The sequence below is a fragment of the Harpegnathos saltator genome, unplaced genomic scaffold (genome assembly GCF_003227715.2).
Source record: "Harpegnathos saltator strain DR-91 unplaced genomic scaffold, Hsal_v8.6 scaffold285, whole genome shotgun sequence".
Lineage (NCBI taxonomy): Eukaryota > Metazoa > Arthropoda > Insecta > Hymenoptera > Formicidae > Harpegnathos > Harpegnathos saltator.
In genome coordinates this window covers 1,107,501-1,123,954 of record NW_020230078.1, presented here as the reverse complement: position 1 = coordinate 1,123,954, position 16,454 = coordinate 1,107,501, and the positions used below count along the sequence as shown (strand labels likewise).

The following is a 16,454-nucleotide window of genomic DNA, read 5'->3' as shown; positions in this document are numbered from 1 at the left end:
TGACAGCTATTATTAGGAAGAAATTCAAAATTTTCAGTTCTTTTACAATAAAAAAATTAATATCTCGAAATGAAATATTTTGACGGAGTTGTCCATGGTTCACCTGAGGGCCGCATGAACAAATATTATTGCTTTAAAATCAATACGAAGCTCAGTTTCGGATAAATCACTGCAAAAAGTTGAACAATAAAATTTCGAGAAAAACGCGTTTAAAATTTAAATGGACGTATATTTATATGAGTATTTGTTTAAAAACAAAATTTTTCTATTCTTCATATGTTATATAAATATATCTAAAATTTTCATTCTTGCACATTTATTTTGGTTCGTCACAAAATCATGATGAAAAACAAGCACGATTTTTCGGTAATCTGACCCTCCAGTCTCCTTAATCAGCGCGCTTGTTGCGCTTTTTCTCCGACTAACGATAAGCATATATATGGGACGTAAAATTTCAGGGCATCTAGGCGGCGGACGGAGACGGCGACGTCGTTTGACTTTTATTGGGCGCGCGTCGCTGTAAATTTTTCAACGGCGGGACGATCGCTCGCGGAGCACGTCGCGGCGATGGCGTATTAATGAGCCGGCTCGCGAAGACACCGAGAGAGAGAGAGAGAGAGAGAGAGAGAGAGAGAGAGAGAGAGAGAGAGAGAGAGAAAAAAAGAGCGGCCGGACACGCGAGCGCCCGGCGCGGTGTCCAAGGGGGCTGACAGAGTGGAACAATTTATCAAACTTGTCGGCAATCGCTGAATTACGCACGACGATAGGGCTACGAATGTCGAGGTGGCTCGATTCCGCAGCGAGTATCGCCGCGGCAATCAGCAGTACCGGCTGCTCTTCCGAGCAACAGCGCATTCCGTCGTTGCGTGCCTTTGTTCTAATTGAACGTCAAAAATAGATACAATCTTTTCTCCCCCCTAGTTCCTTAGGAACGAGGAAGGCGCGATCACGATCGACGTACACGCGATGCCCATCGGCGTATCGAACGCGATGGCCCCTGCCAGCGATACAACTCGCACTCCGGTCCCGCTGTCGGACCTTTCCTCCCACCCTCCCCCCTCCTTATATGTGTTTCAGCTCGCGTGAAACACCGGGCTACCGTCCGACGAGGTAATCGCAGTCGACATGATTTAATTAAAGCCTGATTTTTCCCGAGACGTCAATAAGAGAAGCGTCTACCTCAGATCGGATAATAACGATCGAGCGCGCGCGCGCGCGCTCGCAACGAAGCGGCTTTCACAATGGAGCGCATTATCCCTCGCGGTATTAAGCCGACAAAATAGATCCTTGATCGTCGGATGAACGGACGCGAAGCTTGATTATCCGAATGAACGAAGGCTCCTACGGGCGCAAATATATGGCGGGAGCAGAGCGGCGAGGGCTATCAAATTCCCGGCTCTGCGTGTATATGTGTACATGTCGGTGTACTCGCGGCCCCGCGTGCTCGTGTCAGTGTGTGTGTGTGTGTATGTGTTTGTCGGGAAGAGGGAGCGGAGAGAAACGAAGGAACCAATTTCAGAGAAGTGGCTACCGACTAATGGCAATTAGGGGTTGTATGAGTGGCTGGTCGCGACGGCGCATAAGCGCGCGTCGGGATTTACGAGGACGACCACGCGACACACCAAGCAGCGTGGCGATATTACGAATGGCCCGGGCTGCCTTTGCCTTTGCCGTTGCCGTTGTAAAGCGCCGTTTCTCGATCGCGCTCGATCGATACGGCTATCAGATACAGACGCGGAAATATGACGCGACAAGGCGCGAACCCATTAAGGTGTGTATGTGCGAGCTGGCACGCGAGACGCGAGGTAATTTTGCAATCATAGAATTATGTTCTCTCATTAGTGAACATGGCATAGTCAAATCGGTTGCGTTCGTGATATTAAGGTCAAGGACGGTCCCGTGTGTGGGATGTAATGAGGACTCGGGCTCAGCGCGAGGGAAAAGCGCGCTAGGGAATAATTTCGTTCGAGAGTAAATTGTTCGGAATATTTTTGTTTGCGATTCATCAATCTTTTTTTCTTTTTCCTCCCTCTCTCTCTCTCTCTCTCTCTCTCTTCGTTAGATTATAGCTCGCGTGTTTGTTGGAAACCGGGGCGCAATCGCGACGCTCTCGAACACGTGGACGTCCGACTAAATTTCTAAATCACAGCCACGTGAAATATGGACCGCTAACGCAAATTGGAATCGGAAACGGATATTGGCCATCAACGGGAACACGCTCGCATTTTTGCACATAGGGTGCATCCACCACGGTCAGAAAACGTGCTGTTCCGTATCGCGGTGGTATCAAGATTACGGTGACTGCCGTACGCTATTGCGGAGTACGCGGCGAATCGCGAATCTTTCTTTGCTCCAAAGTGGATCTTAAAATAGTCATAACGACTGGTAGGCACGAAGAAGAGTTAGCGCTTGAGGGGCCAATTACGGAGGAGTAACTATGGACAAATATTACGATCGAGCTAGGCAAGAATGGCTGGTTAGAATGTTCTACAAGGGTGCAAAAGTATTTCAGTAGAGAATATAACGGTGGAGAACGAGCCGGACAAAAGCGATTACTTGCCTTTTAAGATGGCACACTCGTCTTTTTGGAGGTCTTTCGCAACGATCGCAAAACTACTTTGGAATACGGGTACGGCCCCGACTCTTTCTCTCTCTCTCTCTCTCTCTCTCTCTCTCTCTCTCTCGCTCTTTCTTTCTTTTAATCTGAGAATTAAATAATTAAAATTTATCGCCATGTCGTGCAAAGAGCGAGGTTTTAACCGCTTACGTGCAGACTCCGACGCGACGAGCCGCGATGTACCTTAATCCGTTTCGTCGTTCACGAAGCCATAGTCGTTCCGAAACAACGTCGTTCAGTCTCGTCGCCGGACGAGATCTCGAAATGATTTTGCGAATACGTTCCGCAGCTAGCCGTGGAATTAGACACTCCGGTTGCGTCGTTATCCCGACCGTTTAATCTTATTCCCGGATTTTTCCCGGTGCGGAACACGGCGCCGCCGTTCTCTCGATTTCGCTCGCTGGGGGACAACTTCGAAACGGTGGCGATGCGCATAAAGTTGATTAAATTAAAGTCCGTCGTCGCAGGGACTCGACTGTGCATGGCGCAAGGTGCTTAACGATATAACTTTATTTATCTTTGCAACGTGCGCCTTTTCTAGATGACACAACACAGACTGACAACCTGAAATTACAAATGCACATTTATATAATGCATTGAATACATGTAACTCTCATTGAACAGCGGTCTTTCGTTCTAATTTAGATCAATCTAAACGTTCTCGTCCTTCTCCTGCACATAATGAAGAAATCTAAAATAATATAATGCAATGGGGACGTGAAGAATAATTTACTCCATGATATAAACAGAGAAATAATACAGAGATTCACTGTTGCAGTAAAGCCATTGGTGGTTCAAATCCTGACGAAGGAAGCGCGAGTATCAGCGGACAAAAATTACGACGTGGAATGTCGTACGAGTGGTTCACGGCCGGAGGCAACGATCACATGGTGGAAAGCAAACAAGCCGATCAACAAGAAGATGGTTCAGACCGTAAGTTCTCTATACACATACGTACGTACGTATATATGTCGCATGTAAATTGCCTGTGTGATGAAATTGTACGGTAAAACGGAAATGGAGTCCCACCGAAGAAGAAAGCCATGTCATTTAAATGCGGCGAGGAGCAAACACTTTTACCTTCTTAATAAAAAGTTTCTCTCGGGCTCTCTTTATTTGAAGATGTTAAACGTCGACACTCGGTCTTCTAACTTTCCGGCGACGAAGGCAAATTTATAATGCCCTCGTTATAAAATGACGCGAGGAAAATTGAGGGTGAGTAAATTCGAGTATCGGGCTCTCTCGATACGCATGCATCTTTGTCGCTTCGCACCGTAACGAAACGCCGCCGCTCGAGCTCGATTGTTAAAGAAATTATAATAATCTCGAATGTTAAAGAAGTTCGCTCCACTGTAACATGAGAATGTGCCTTTCGTCGATTACGACGGTATGTCAAGTGGATGCTTGTGTGTATGTATAGCCCGCGTGTGTTTTCGCAAGCGAGTTTCGGCTTCCGTTCGATCTCTCCCTGGGAAATTCGACAAAACCGTCACACACACAGAGAGAGAGAGAGAGAGAGAGAGAGAGAGAGAGAGAGAGAGAGAGAGAGAGAGAGAGAGAGGGAGAGAAAGAGAGCACATAGTTGACTCACGAGTTATCCTTCGAAAAATCCTAGTTACGGGAAAGTTACGTCGAGTGTGTTTTTAGCAGGACGCCTCATCGGTCGGATGTGAACATTCGTGTCGTCGCGAGTCTCGAAAACGGTTAGGTGGAAACATCGGCAAAGTAAGTTGCACAATTCAAAGGAAAATTCCTGAAATCGACGTCCCGCAACTTCTCGCAGTTTACGACGATTCGTGGAGAAGTTAGGACGATGCAGTTATTTCGTTTTTCTTGTGGTCGACTTCTCGCGCGCGTCCTCCCTCCTTTTTCGTCCATCATCCCCCAACGCCTCGATCCCCGACACCTTTCTGCCGCGGTGACAGAGCAAGAGAGAAAGAGAGAGAGAGCGAGAGCGAGAGAGAGAGAGAGAGAGAGAGAGAGAGAGAGAGAGAGAGAGAGAGAGAGAGAGAGAGAGAGAGAGAGAGTGCACGGAAGTTGGCGAACGATCCACTGGATCCCCCGCTTGATAAACTTTCAAGGCTTAACTTTCTTTTCCTATTTTCGACGTAGATGCGTCCGACCAGTGCCCGTGGCACCGGGATGTTTCAGTAATGCTCGGGAACGTTAAATTTTTAAAACGTCTCTCCCTGGATGTGTAACTGTCGTTTACTCTGAGAAGCAAGGTTTTCGCGAGCGCCGTCTGCTGCTCAAAGCCGGCGCGCCGGTGTGTACACCCTTTCGCGACAATATTCGTGTACGCGTCGCGCGAGAGCATCGATCGCGCGTAATACCGCGCTGAGTCCGTGACAATGCGAATCGTGCGACTTTTATGTCGCATAAATCGCTAATTTCGCGCGTGTAAAAGCGCATCAGCCGAGCCTCACTTGTGAGAGTACTCCGCGTTTTAACGTATCAGGATTTTACGGTGACAGAACGGCATTACCGTTTTACGCTTATTCCATACATTTTTACTACGCCATTATTCCGTGATCATCCATGAGCGAAAATGTTTCAAGTACTCGCGCGCCGCGGCCTGGTGTCGCGTATACACAACGACAGCATCGAAATTACTCCACAAAACGTTATATCACGAGTTTTTTTTCATGCTATTACTTGGATAAATACGTTTGTTCGTCGCGGAGTTTTTAATATATTCCATATTGAAAACGCCGAGCGAACACAAATTCCACGAGAGAACATTGTCACCGCGCGACGTGACGCAAAGCGAATAAAAAATATAATTCTCTCTCCCCTCTCTCTCTCTCTCTCTCTCTCTCTCTCTCTCTCTCTCTCTCTCGCTTTTTTCACTTTGAATCCCGCGATCTTGTCGCGACGCTGAGAAATCGCACGCATCTGTCATTCGCAAATTTCGTTGCGTTTCCCACTGTACACGCGTTTACGTGTTTCGGAACTTCGCATGTTCGCCTCGCCCGAAAGCGGGCGCGAGGCAACGACCGGGACGAAGGGAATTTACGCGATATTCGAGTTTCGAGACGCCACGAGGTAGATTGATTAAAACGTTTTTCCGTCGCATTCGCGACGTTCTCTTAGAAAGCGGAGCCTCGTATATAGCACGCCGGTAACATTTGGCGTATGCGAACGGTACGAGCGTAACCGTCAATCCGCGTACGATTCATCCGCGCGATATATCGATACTCGTGTGTCGGACTGTCCGGAGGGCTTTATCGGAAAATTCGATCGCGCGCGTCGCACCGAGGCGCACCGAAAGTGCAACGCGGCAAAGCTTACAAAAAAAGTCGCCACAGAGAGGGAGAGGGAGAGAGAAAGAGCGAATGTGAGCGGGGAAAGAGGTATATAAAAGAGAGAGAGAGAGAGAGAGAGAGAGAGAGAGAGAGAGAGAGAGAGAGAGAGAGAGAGAGCGAGAGAGAGAGTGAGAGGCAGCAATGCCACATTCATCCTGACGAACCATTACTTCCATTCATCGTATTCGCGATACTGATGCGGATACGCGGCTTTTCCGATATATATGCCCGATAGTGCTATCATTAAAATGACATCGTGAAAGCGGGAGGGACGGGGGCCGTGATGGAGAGAGGAAGCGTCGGTCGGTCGGCTGGCAATGCGACCCGCAGTCGCTCCGACCTTCATTTTCCGTCGTTGCTCTAAGCATCATAAATTTTGAAAGAAAAAGGAAAGGAAGGTACACCGTTAATTCCCGCCTCCTTTTATTTTGGCATCGCCGCGGCCTAACGGCCCCCCCCCCCAACGATGTTAAATTAATATTAGCAGCGCGAGCGCGCGAGGCGCGCGTGAAAAATGGAACTTTCGTTGGGAACGCTTTCGGGCGGGGAACCTCGCGGGGAATCTCGAGTCACGGCGATTGCGGCTCGATTGCGAGAGGATGCTCGGACGATATCAATGTTGCACGATCAGTCGATCGGACATCGGAACGCTGCGCCGCGGAGTCTCATTAATTTAACGCGAGGCGCGCCGTGTTTAATTGCAGTATGCGCGCGAGAACAACGAGAACAACCAGAGCCTGAGTATCCTGAGCTTCGTGCCAACTATAGACGATGACGGTAAATATTTGACGTGCCGCGTGGAAAACCCCGCCATACCTGACAGCACGCTCGAGGATAAGTGGCGGCTCGACGTGCAGTACCAGCCGGTGGTCAACCTGCGGATGGGCGAGACTCTGAATCCGGATGATATCAAGGAGGGCGACGACGTGTATTTCGAGTGCAGAGTCAAGGCGAATCCGAAGGTGTACAAGCTCGCTTGGTTCAAAGACGTGAGTATCACACACTCGCGTGTCCATCACGATATCGCGCACGCGCGCGCGCGCGCGCGCGCGCGCGGAGGGACGTTTCACGGCATATTTGCACACCGTCTGTCGCGCGTCGCTACATTTACTCGCCGTCCTTCGGTTTTATGCAAATTTAATTAGTTCGCCGTTAGATAACTCGCGTTCGTTGCTATTTCGCGTATGTGCACTTGTCGTCGTTGCGCGTTGCGTCTGCCGTCCTTCCGACGAGACGAGAAGGAGCGCGTGCGAACACGCCTCGCTCACAATTGCTCACAACAAAGCAACACTTCCCGCAATTCCCGAGCACGTGACTCACGTGCTTCACGGTAACGCCGAGGTCTCTGTGTTTTCCAGGGCAAGGAACTGAAGAACAACGCCACCGCCGGCGTGGTCCTTAGCGATCACTCGCTGGTCCTGCAAGGTCTGACGCGCTACTCCGCCGGCGACTACACCTGTCTCGCGGCGAACAGCGAGGGAAAGACCGCCAGTAATCCCGTATCTCTTCAGATAATGTGTAAGTCGGTGCATACAGTGTATGTGCATAATTAACGAGTCTTCGTATAACAACCAAATTATCCGGCGCACGCGCGCGTGAACGCGTGCGGAAATCGGCGGCGGGCGGGCGCGGGGGGGGGAGGGGAGGGGAGGGAGGGAGGGTAAACAATGCCATAATAGTGATAGAACTTATATCTTCCGTAACGCGGCGGATCAATTTCTCTCCCCCGGCGAGCGTAACTTCTCTCGCTGCTACCATCCTCGATAATTACTTAATCGATGGTAAGCAACTCCGCAGTGTGCACAGGGGCGAAGTGCGCGCGGTGGAGGCAAGGGGCTTGTCAAACACATGAGAAACGAACACATGAGAACCGTCGTCGACGGCCGAATCGACGACAATGAGACGTGGTGAATCGGCGGCGATGAAGACGACGACGCACGGCGGAGGGGGAGGGGGGAGAGGGAGGGCGAGGGAGGAGGGACAGACACTGGATGAAGGAAGAGAGCTAAAGGGGAGAGGTGATAGAGGGAAGGAGGAGGAGACAGGGTGTATAGTTTTCTGTGAAACACGGAACGCGGGTTATTCTATTAGAATGGTCGGTGTGCCCCCGGAGCTGGGCTGGCGGTATCTGCATCTTGTAAATGACCTAAGAGGGAAGGAAGGACTGCGATGCATATTCAGTATATGTAAAGCGTATAGCTGAATATTCATGTGTGGGTGAACGCAGGCTGGCAATGTGCTAAGCTAGGCCGGAGCAGACGTACGAGTACGGCGGGCCGCGCGCGTAACTAAAGGAGACCGAGCGTGCGCGCACGCGGCGGATCTGTCGTAGCATTTTAAACTGCGAGTCGCTGAGTCGATGACGTCGAATCTCTCTTCTCGTATACGAGTGTATTCTCGAACGGCTCGCGATCGCGTCGCGATACGTTAAATATATGTGTGTGTGTGTGTGTGTTATATGCGTTATACATATGTGCACGGTTAAGCGACGAACCGTGTCGCGAGAATATGCGAGAGCCCTTCTTTCTCACCCACGCGTTTTTGTTTCGCTCCTATTTTTTTCTGACGTTCTTTTCTTCTTGCTCTTTTTCGTTCTTTTCAAATGTTTTTGCATCCCCTGGCGTAGTTTGATTTGCGTTGGACGCGTGACGTTTCAGTCGCCTGACGAATCTGTATATTCGCGCCGAGGTGACATCGCGTCATATTTTCGCGTCAGTAATATACATCGCGTCCACAGATCTTCTCATCTCTCTCGCGATGGAGACGGATTCACCAGGTGGGATCTCAATTTAGCGCGGAAAATGTTATCTGACCGCGGATGGTGCGCAAAGTCGAATAACAAAATTTGTGAAAAATAATAATTGCGTTTATGCTGTATAACGCCGACAAGTCCGAACAGTTGAATTTCCGAAGTTCGACGGAGCACGATAGAGATCGTACAAGTGTGGAAATCCCTCCCCGGTCGATGCGCATCTGATTTACAAATTTAAAAGTTTACCGATGTTCACTGTTACTTGTGAGCGTCTGGATATATTTAAATCCCGATAATTCAGAAATGAACGAAAATCACACGACTAAATTTGCATGATTAGATTTATCGAAGATTGGATTTATTCGAATCCGCTTCACACAATTTACACAAATTTAAACCGCTTAAGAATGCGATAATTTGATCACAAATGTGAATTTTTCAAGTCTGAAAATCCATTTCGTTTGGGATGAAATGCATTTATTTGCATGAAGTTATATTTGACAATTAATATTTATTACCGACCGTTCCAATAAGTAGTGAAATAAAATTAGTGGAGTCAACATGGACGATAAAGTTAATAAATGCAAAATGATTACCGGTTGTTAAAACTCTAACGAGAACACGCGTTTTGACTTTCCGCTTCTCCGAGCATTTATTATGAAACACCTAATCTGTTTTCGTCGGAGGGTGGAGTGGAGAAGGAAATAGTCGTTGAATTTTTTACAAGAGAGAAAAATGTCGGCCCAACAATTTGTCTGGTTATTCCAGCGAAATTGTGGAATTATTCAACTTGTACCTTTCACGAAAGCACATGCCAGCGTGAAACATAATATTGTCTTTGGTCACGTTTTCCTAAATCGTTCGGATTGTCGAAAGGCGGGAGAGCGAGTTTTCATGGAAATATAACTTTCAAGAAGGGAACAGAGATGACACAGAGTCGGATTAAAGACGGGCTCAAAGACGTTTGAGCAAAATGCACGAGCCGTATCTTGAATAGTTTGCGCGAAATCGCGAAGCGCACTTGAGAAAAATATTTTCTGGAGTTCCACGAAGCTATTGTCGCCTCGAGGTGTGTTGTATTAAGATTATTAGACAAAGAAGCCACGATCCAACTTCCACAACTTTCGATAATGAGCGCCGCCAAGACGCCGCTGTGTGCAAAATATACTCCTTTGGTAAACAGACGCGCCGTCTTGTTGATATGTCGATATATCGTAACATCGCCGAGAGATCCCCGACTTCTCATCCTAGCAATTACTTTAGTAGATATAGACATAGACTGTATCAAATTGCAAACAGACAGTCTCTCTCTCTCTCTCTCTCTCTGTTCCCTTCTCTCTTCACTCTCCCTCCCTCCCTCACTCCCCCTGTCGCTCCCTTTCTCTCCCTCTTTCACTCTATCCGTGATTCCCAGCTTCAGCTCGTAAATCATCACTCCCGCCGTGTGGGATTTCCGCATGTCATGGCCTATCGCAAATACCGATGTCAAGGGAATTTCCTATTAGACTATCGATCGGCCGTGCAGCGGGCTGAACGGTGTCGAGCTGCTTCTTCTTCCGTTTGACACCCGCGGATCTCGTTGGGATATCGAGCAAGCGCACGAGCACACACATATACACACACACACAGGGATCATATCGTGCAACGAACCCGAACGTCGAATATATCCATTTAAATCGCCGTTAGTATTATTTCACGACGAGAACGGAAGGTCGATTGATTTACGGGCCGTATGCACGGCGGCGCGACGTGGCCGAAGACGTAAATTAATCAGCTGCTGCAGTTTTTGCGCTTATTATCGTCGGACAATGAAATTTCTCGGGGCGGTGGAAGAAGGTAAACTACGGTACACTTTGTTACACATTAATCTTGACAAGCGAGTAATAAATCACCCTGCACTTCAAACTTTGCGCCACTCCATCGTTGTTAGCGGAAAGGCCACCCGCGTTAGGCGAAGTACGACGACTTTGTTTACAGATACGCCGGTGTGCAAGGAGGGCAGGAGCGAAGTGGTGGTCGGCGCTTTGAAACAGGAAACCGTGTCGTTAGTGTGCTCCGTGGAGAGCCATCCGGCTCCATTGACCTTCCATTGGACATTCAATAATTCCGGCGAGCTGGTCGAGGTACCGCACTCGCGTTATTCCCACGCATCGGCGCCCGGCACACCGTCCGTCGCGGACAGTCTGAAAGAGTACCAACAGTTTCACGGATCCAGGCTGGACTATACGCCGGCTACGGAAATGGATTACGGTACGGTGGCATGCTGGGCGAGCAACCAGGTTGGCAAGCAACGAACACCCTGCCTCTTTCAGGCAAGTACTCTCTTTTCCGCCTGTGCCTTTTCACTTCTTCGCGCACCGCGCCGCGTACGCTTCCGCGTGGCTTTCCGACGTGTGATTCAGAATTTCGTGCTTTTAGCTTAACGTACGCTCCCGCCGAATAGACGCGTGAATAGACACGATCGCTTTTACCGAGACGCACGCACACCCAGCCGCACGGTTACGGTGTTTCTCTTCCATTGTGCGATATGATGATAATGACGATAATGATCTCCTCTTGCCTCTTCTCCCTTTTTCTCTTCGATTAGACTCGAGTCGGTCTTCTGTAAAAGATGGTCAATCCCTTTCTTTGCAATTAACGGAATGAGAAATCAGGAATGAGAATGAAGAGCTTCTCGCGAAGTAAGCTTCAGCGAGAGAGCGAACGGACGGGTCCTTGAGTTATCTTCGAATGAAGGTATGCCGGGAGTTTTAATAAGATTAAACGTGTTGAGAACGCGAGAGATGCGTCGTACTGGGAAATGAGCAGGTTTCTGAAAGTTTCGATTCAGGGGATACTTTTGAATCCGGATGAACAAATGTATCTGCTTTCTTTCGATTCTCGCGGCAGACCCTCGATGCTGACGGATTGTGTTTCGTCCATGCGATACATTTGTTTCTTCATCATTATACAAAGTATGAGATAACGTGCTTCGTAAAATTACTGATATATTCCGTTTCTATAATTAAATTCCGACGCGCTCCGCGCGTTTGAGCGCTTTCCGCTCGTCGATCCGTATGCATTTCGTATGCAAGGGTCACGCGAGTGTCGTTGAACCGCGAGACTGTGAGAAGAAATTCGTTGACAATTCTACATGATCATGAAAATGAACACCGAGAAAGAGAGGGAGAGTGTGGGTTTACCGTTCACCGCGATACCGGAATCCACTTTAATCCCAGATCGAAAGATACTCCCGATTGATAGGGTTGACGATACGGTGTTCCGTCGATCATTACGTCCAGCGCGATGCTCGGCCGTATCGATCTGTCTGATCTGAAAGTGGTTAGACCATCCATACTGCATACTTCAAATATTCCGGTATTTACACGACGTACGTCATGTTGCCGGCTATTTCCTTCATAAATTTCATACATTGTACGCTACGGCATCACGTGCTCCATACATTTTCATTTTGATCGATCGACGGTATCTACGAGGAATGCGGGAGAAAGAGGGAGGAGAAGGGGGAGAAACGAGAGGGCTTCTTTGACGGTACGAACCGTGCGATAACGCGTTCGTATTTGACGTGCATATGAAAGTCTTCCGCGTAAAGTCGTTTACCGGCGCTACGCGGAAGATCGCTCGCTCGCTCGCTCGCTCGCTCGCTCGCTTCCCGTCCATCGCGGAGACTGCTGGACGGTGAAGGCGGGGGCGAGAGAGAGAGAGAGAGAGAGAGAGAGAGAGAAAAAAGAAAAACGGAAAGAAAGGAACGCACGTTTGTAACGGCGCAACGGTTAAATTGTATCGCTGAAATTAAAGTGCGCAGTGAAGCGATGCGTGTTAAGCGCGCCGAGAAATTTCCGGACGGAGCGGTACGCGGACGTTTTCCGGCCGGACGTCGCGGGACTGACTGTTCCGTCTCGTTTGTAATGCAATAAAGGACGTATTGTTCGCCTAACGCAAATACACTTTATCCACGGGTTGCTTGTTTCGCACAGGTCATAGCCGCGGGTCGTCCGTACGCTCTTCACAATTGTAGCGCCACGGAGATGTCGGCGCCCTTGGACATGGAGGAGCTCGGCACGAAGTCGGGGACGGGGCTGGTGGTGCGATGCCTGGAGGGCTACGACGGAGGTCTTCCGATATACAGTTATCAGCTCGACGTCGTGGCCGACGAGGACGGGGGTCCGATTCTGTTAAATAAAACCGTAGCGGCGGGTCCCAACGGGCCGACTTTCGAGGTCGCGGGTCTAACCACAGGCAGAAGCTATCGACTTTTTCTCTATGCGATTAATGCGAAAGGGAGGAGCGAGCCTGCCATTCTCGAGCCGGTGACCCTGAAGGGTGTCGCTATGTACACGACCGGTGAGTACATTCGACCGCCTACAGATATTTTTACGTCGCCGGAGCGACCCCCGAGGGGACAAGAACGTTTTAAACGCTCCGCGCTCTGTTTCTCGTTTCCATTCGCTGGCGGATAAACAGACGAGCGGGAAGGGGAGGGGGGGAGTCGTGTTATCGCCACTCTATAATATTCGTATCGGCAGCGTTGTTTTTCTACCAACAGGAGGCAAAAAATTTAGTCTTTCTCAGGCGAGAATGAGCCTTCCGGCGGAAACGAGCGTGGAGGAATGTATGGAGTAGTTGATAACCTTGCGCGAGCGTAGCTATACACTATGTCACAAAGGACATCGCCTGTAACGCGAGCTTGAGGAAAACCACCGGGAACTTTTCTCGTTAGCGATGATGATTATTCTCGCGTTATCCGTAAATAGAGAAAGGGAGCGTTCTTGTGGCAAAACGTCAGCCGAGAGCAGCCGCAATCGAATATCATGAGCGTGCAACTTGGATAACTTCTAAAGGACGACGAGAGCGATGTTGAAATTCGCGCTGTGCTGTTACGCGAAATTCCTCGCGACGTGTTCTTCGTTATACCCGAGAGCAAAGTAACGCGAGCGCGACGCGCCAGGTACGATCGATCGATCGCGCGCGCCGTGACGTTACCCTCCGCTCTCAGGGGAGAACGCGAGCGGGAGGGCGAGAGAGAGAGAGAGAGAGAGTTCGTCGATTGTCTCGTTCTCGTAAGGCGCGGCTTCGCGCCTTACGAGACAGATTGTTGCCGTTCAGCGCGTTCAGCAGCGACACCAAGCAGATCCTCTCCCGCGCTAACCGAAGGGAACCGCGGAAAAAGGAAAAAAAGGGTGCGTGATCGCGCTGTATTTGTCAGCCGGCGCGACCGAAACTCGTTTCCTTGCTCGACTTCCTGCATTTACGAGCCGATCGCCGCTCGTTGCTGCAACAATATAACAGCCGCGCTGCATTTTTTTTCTTCCCTCTCTATTTTTGTTTCACGTTTTTCCGCCGGCTCCCGTTGTAAATCGAGCGGGTCGGACACGTCGGCTGAAAAATGACGCGACTCGCGGCCGGAAAAGAACGCTGAATCCCGCTTTTGACGGTCCATTAGCGCGCACGCTCGAACGCGCGAGCGCGGTTGCGGTGTACACGGATAGCGCCTATTATACCACCGATAGGCGTCGCAAGGACGACGGATATGATCGCAATTTCACAAATACTGCGAACGGGCGCGTCAGTATTGCAATTAGTCGGTTAACCGCCCCCGTAGTATCCTCGCTGTTCTCCGCGACTCAGGCTCACGCTGCGGTCGGTGATGTTGTGTGAGCCGCTGGTACGTAGGGACGACGCTGAGGGTGAGTCGGAGGGTGATCTACCGGGCGAATGGAGGAGCGACTAGGAGCGTCAGCGACAATGAGAGAGGGAGGGAGAGAGAGAGAGAGAGAGAGAGAGAGAGCTCGTAATGCTGAACGCAGCACAACGCAACCGCAGGTATCGGACTCTGCGGACCTTGCAATTAACAAAACAGATTACTCTCAATCAACGAACACCTACACTCCGCTTCGGCGTGCGCGACGTGACAGTTTCGGCTGGCTTTCTGCGACTCCGAGCCCGCGAGCGATTCCGTAGGGAAATAACAAACAGCGCGCATCGTCGGGCGCTCGACCCTCCTCGTTGAAGTGGAGTCGCGCGAGCGGCTCTTTCCTTCGAGTCGAATCGGGCGAGCTCGCGCGCTTGCGATGTGTGTGTGTACCGCGCGTGTTTACCGACAGACATTTATTTTCGCAAAGCCGCGACACGCGATCGTCGCGCGATCCTGAGAAAACGTTAGCTCGTGAAGAAGAGGCACAAGGCCGATCTCTCGCGTCATTCTGCGTCGAGCGCGAGGAAACTTTTACACGCGATGATATCGCGACTCCGAGCGATGATTTCCCGGCTAATCTTTATAGCAATCCACCGTCGCGCACTGCTTCGCAGCGTCGAGGACCGCTCAGACGACGCTGTCCGCGTTAGCCCCTAAATTAAATCGAACTTGTGACCTGGATCGATCGAACTCACCTCGCGCAAATTCCCGTCGGATTAAGACACGCTCGTCGAGGAAAGCCGACAAACAAATTATTCCTCGCCGAACAAGAGTACTAGCTATTCGCGTTTCTAACGAAGTCTCCTCTGTGCGCGCGAAGGGGAAACTCGACACCTCCGCTGTTACATCCCCCCGTAATGCAACGTCGGTGGCGCTAGACCGCCGCGATGCGAACCCGAAAGGCATTCAAGCCGAGCAACTTATCGTCCGTGCGTCTGATCGTGCTGTCGCTTGTCGACACGGAAAAGCCGAAACGCGAAAACGTAATCGTCGGCTTGATCGATGTGCTACAGACTGCATTACATACCAAAAATTGCTGCAAGGTTGGCGTGCTCGAGTTTAGCTGCTACGAATCGGAAACTAACTTCCGCCGCATTAATACGCGAGAGCAGGAGGTTCGATATACCGGCATAGAGCTGCCGGACGTTCTTGTTTCGGCAAATACCTACATCCCCAACCTGCCAACCTGCCTGCCTGCCTGCCTACCTGCCTACCTGCCTGCATACCTACCTACCTACCTACCTACCTACCTACCTACCTATCTACGTCCAAGTAGACGAAGTCAACAAATCTTTCTGCTCGGCGGAAGCCAATAGCTTACGAACGATCGAGGTTGAAGAGGGCCGTGGAGGGTACGGAGGAAGAAGGGGGTTACGAGGTGGAAAGTACACGTTTGCACGAGCGAGCGCATCTCCCGCCAGACGGGACACTTCCTCGATCACTCCTGCTCCGTTCTTCCGCGCGGCGTTTCATTATAATGGACTCTATCCGCGCGCGACTCTCCCCCGGCCAACGTAACAGAAAGTCATTGGTAACATACGGTCGCGGGTCAACAAGGTTAATTCAGTTTACCACCGATTTCCAACGCCACCAACCACGTAATCCCGCCGTCGTCCCAACCCCTCGCGCGCGAGAGCGCTCCCTCGGCGTCCTCTCTCCGCCACGCCGTCGTCCTTCACCGCCGAGTCCAACCCTCTTTACCCTCTGCCTCCTTCCTTCCTTCCTTCCTTCTTCGCTAATTCCGACACGCCTGACTTTGCACACCGGTTCTCTTCCTCTCTCACTCCTTCTGTATCTCTCCCCCCTTTTCTCTCTCTCTCTCTCTGTCTGCCTCTGTGTGTGCGCGAGGGTGGCGAGGTGCAAATATTGATTTGACGACCGTAACCTCGCGGCGCTGATTTGCTCGAATGGCGGCCTGTCTACGAACCATCGAAGCCAATTTGCGGGCTCTTTGTATTGCGCCCGTCTAGTATTGTCCTATAAAACGCCGCAGGGCTCCGTTAGCGACAGAAGGCATCGCCGGTCTTTGTGTCGCGTTTTTAACGCGCTTGCTCACTCTCTCTCTCTCTCTCTCTCTCTCTCTCT

General features: G+C 50.4%; 1 protein-coding gene across 1 annotated transcript in view; it reads left to right on the top strand.

The window, feature by feature from the left end:
* Positions 1-16,454, top strand: part of LOC105191319 (hemicentin-2) — a 106,691-nt gene that overhangs the window by 76,228 nt on the left and 14,009 nt on the right. Inside the window, exons 5-9 of the mRNA XM_011154631.2 lie at positions 3,396-3,550; positions 6,627-6,911; positions 7,281-7,440; positions 10,652-10,986; positions 12,652-13,018. Of these exons, the coding sequence (XP_011152933.2) occupies positions 3,396-3,550; positions 6,627-6,911; positions 7,281-7,440; positions 10,652-10,986; positions 12,652-13,018 (1,302 nt within the window). The remainder of the gene's footprint in view (positions 1-3,395; positions 3,551-6,626; positions 6,912-7,280; positions 7,441-10,651; positions 10,987-12,651; positions 13,019-16,454) is intronic.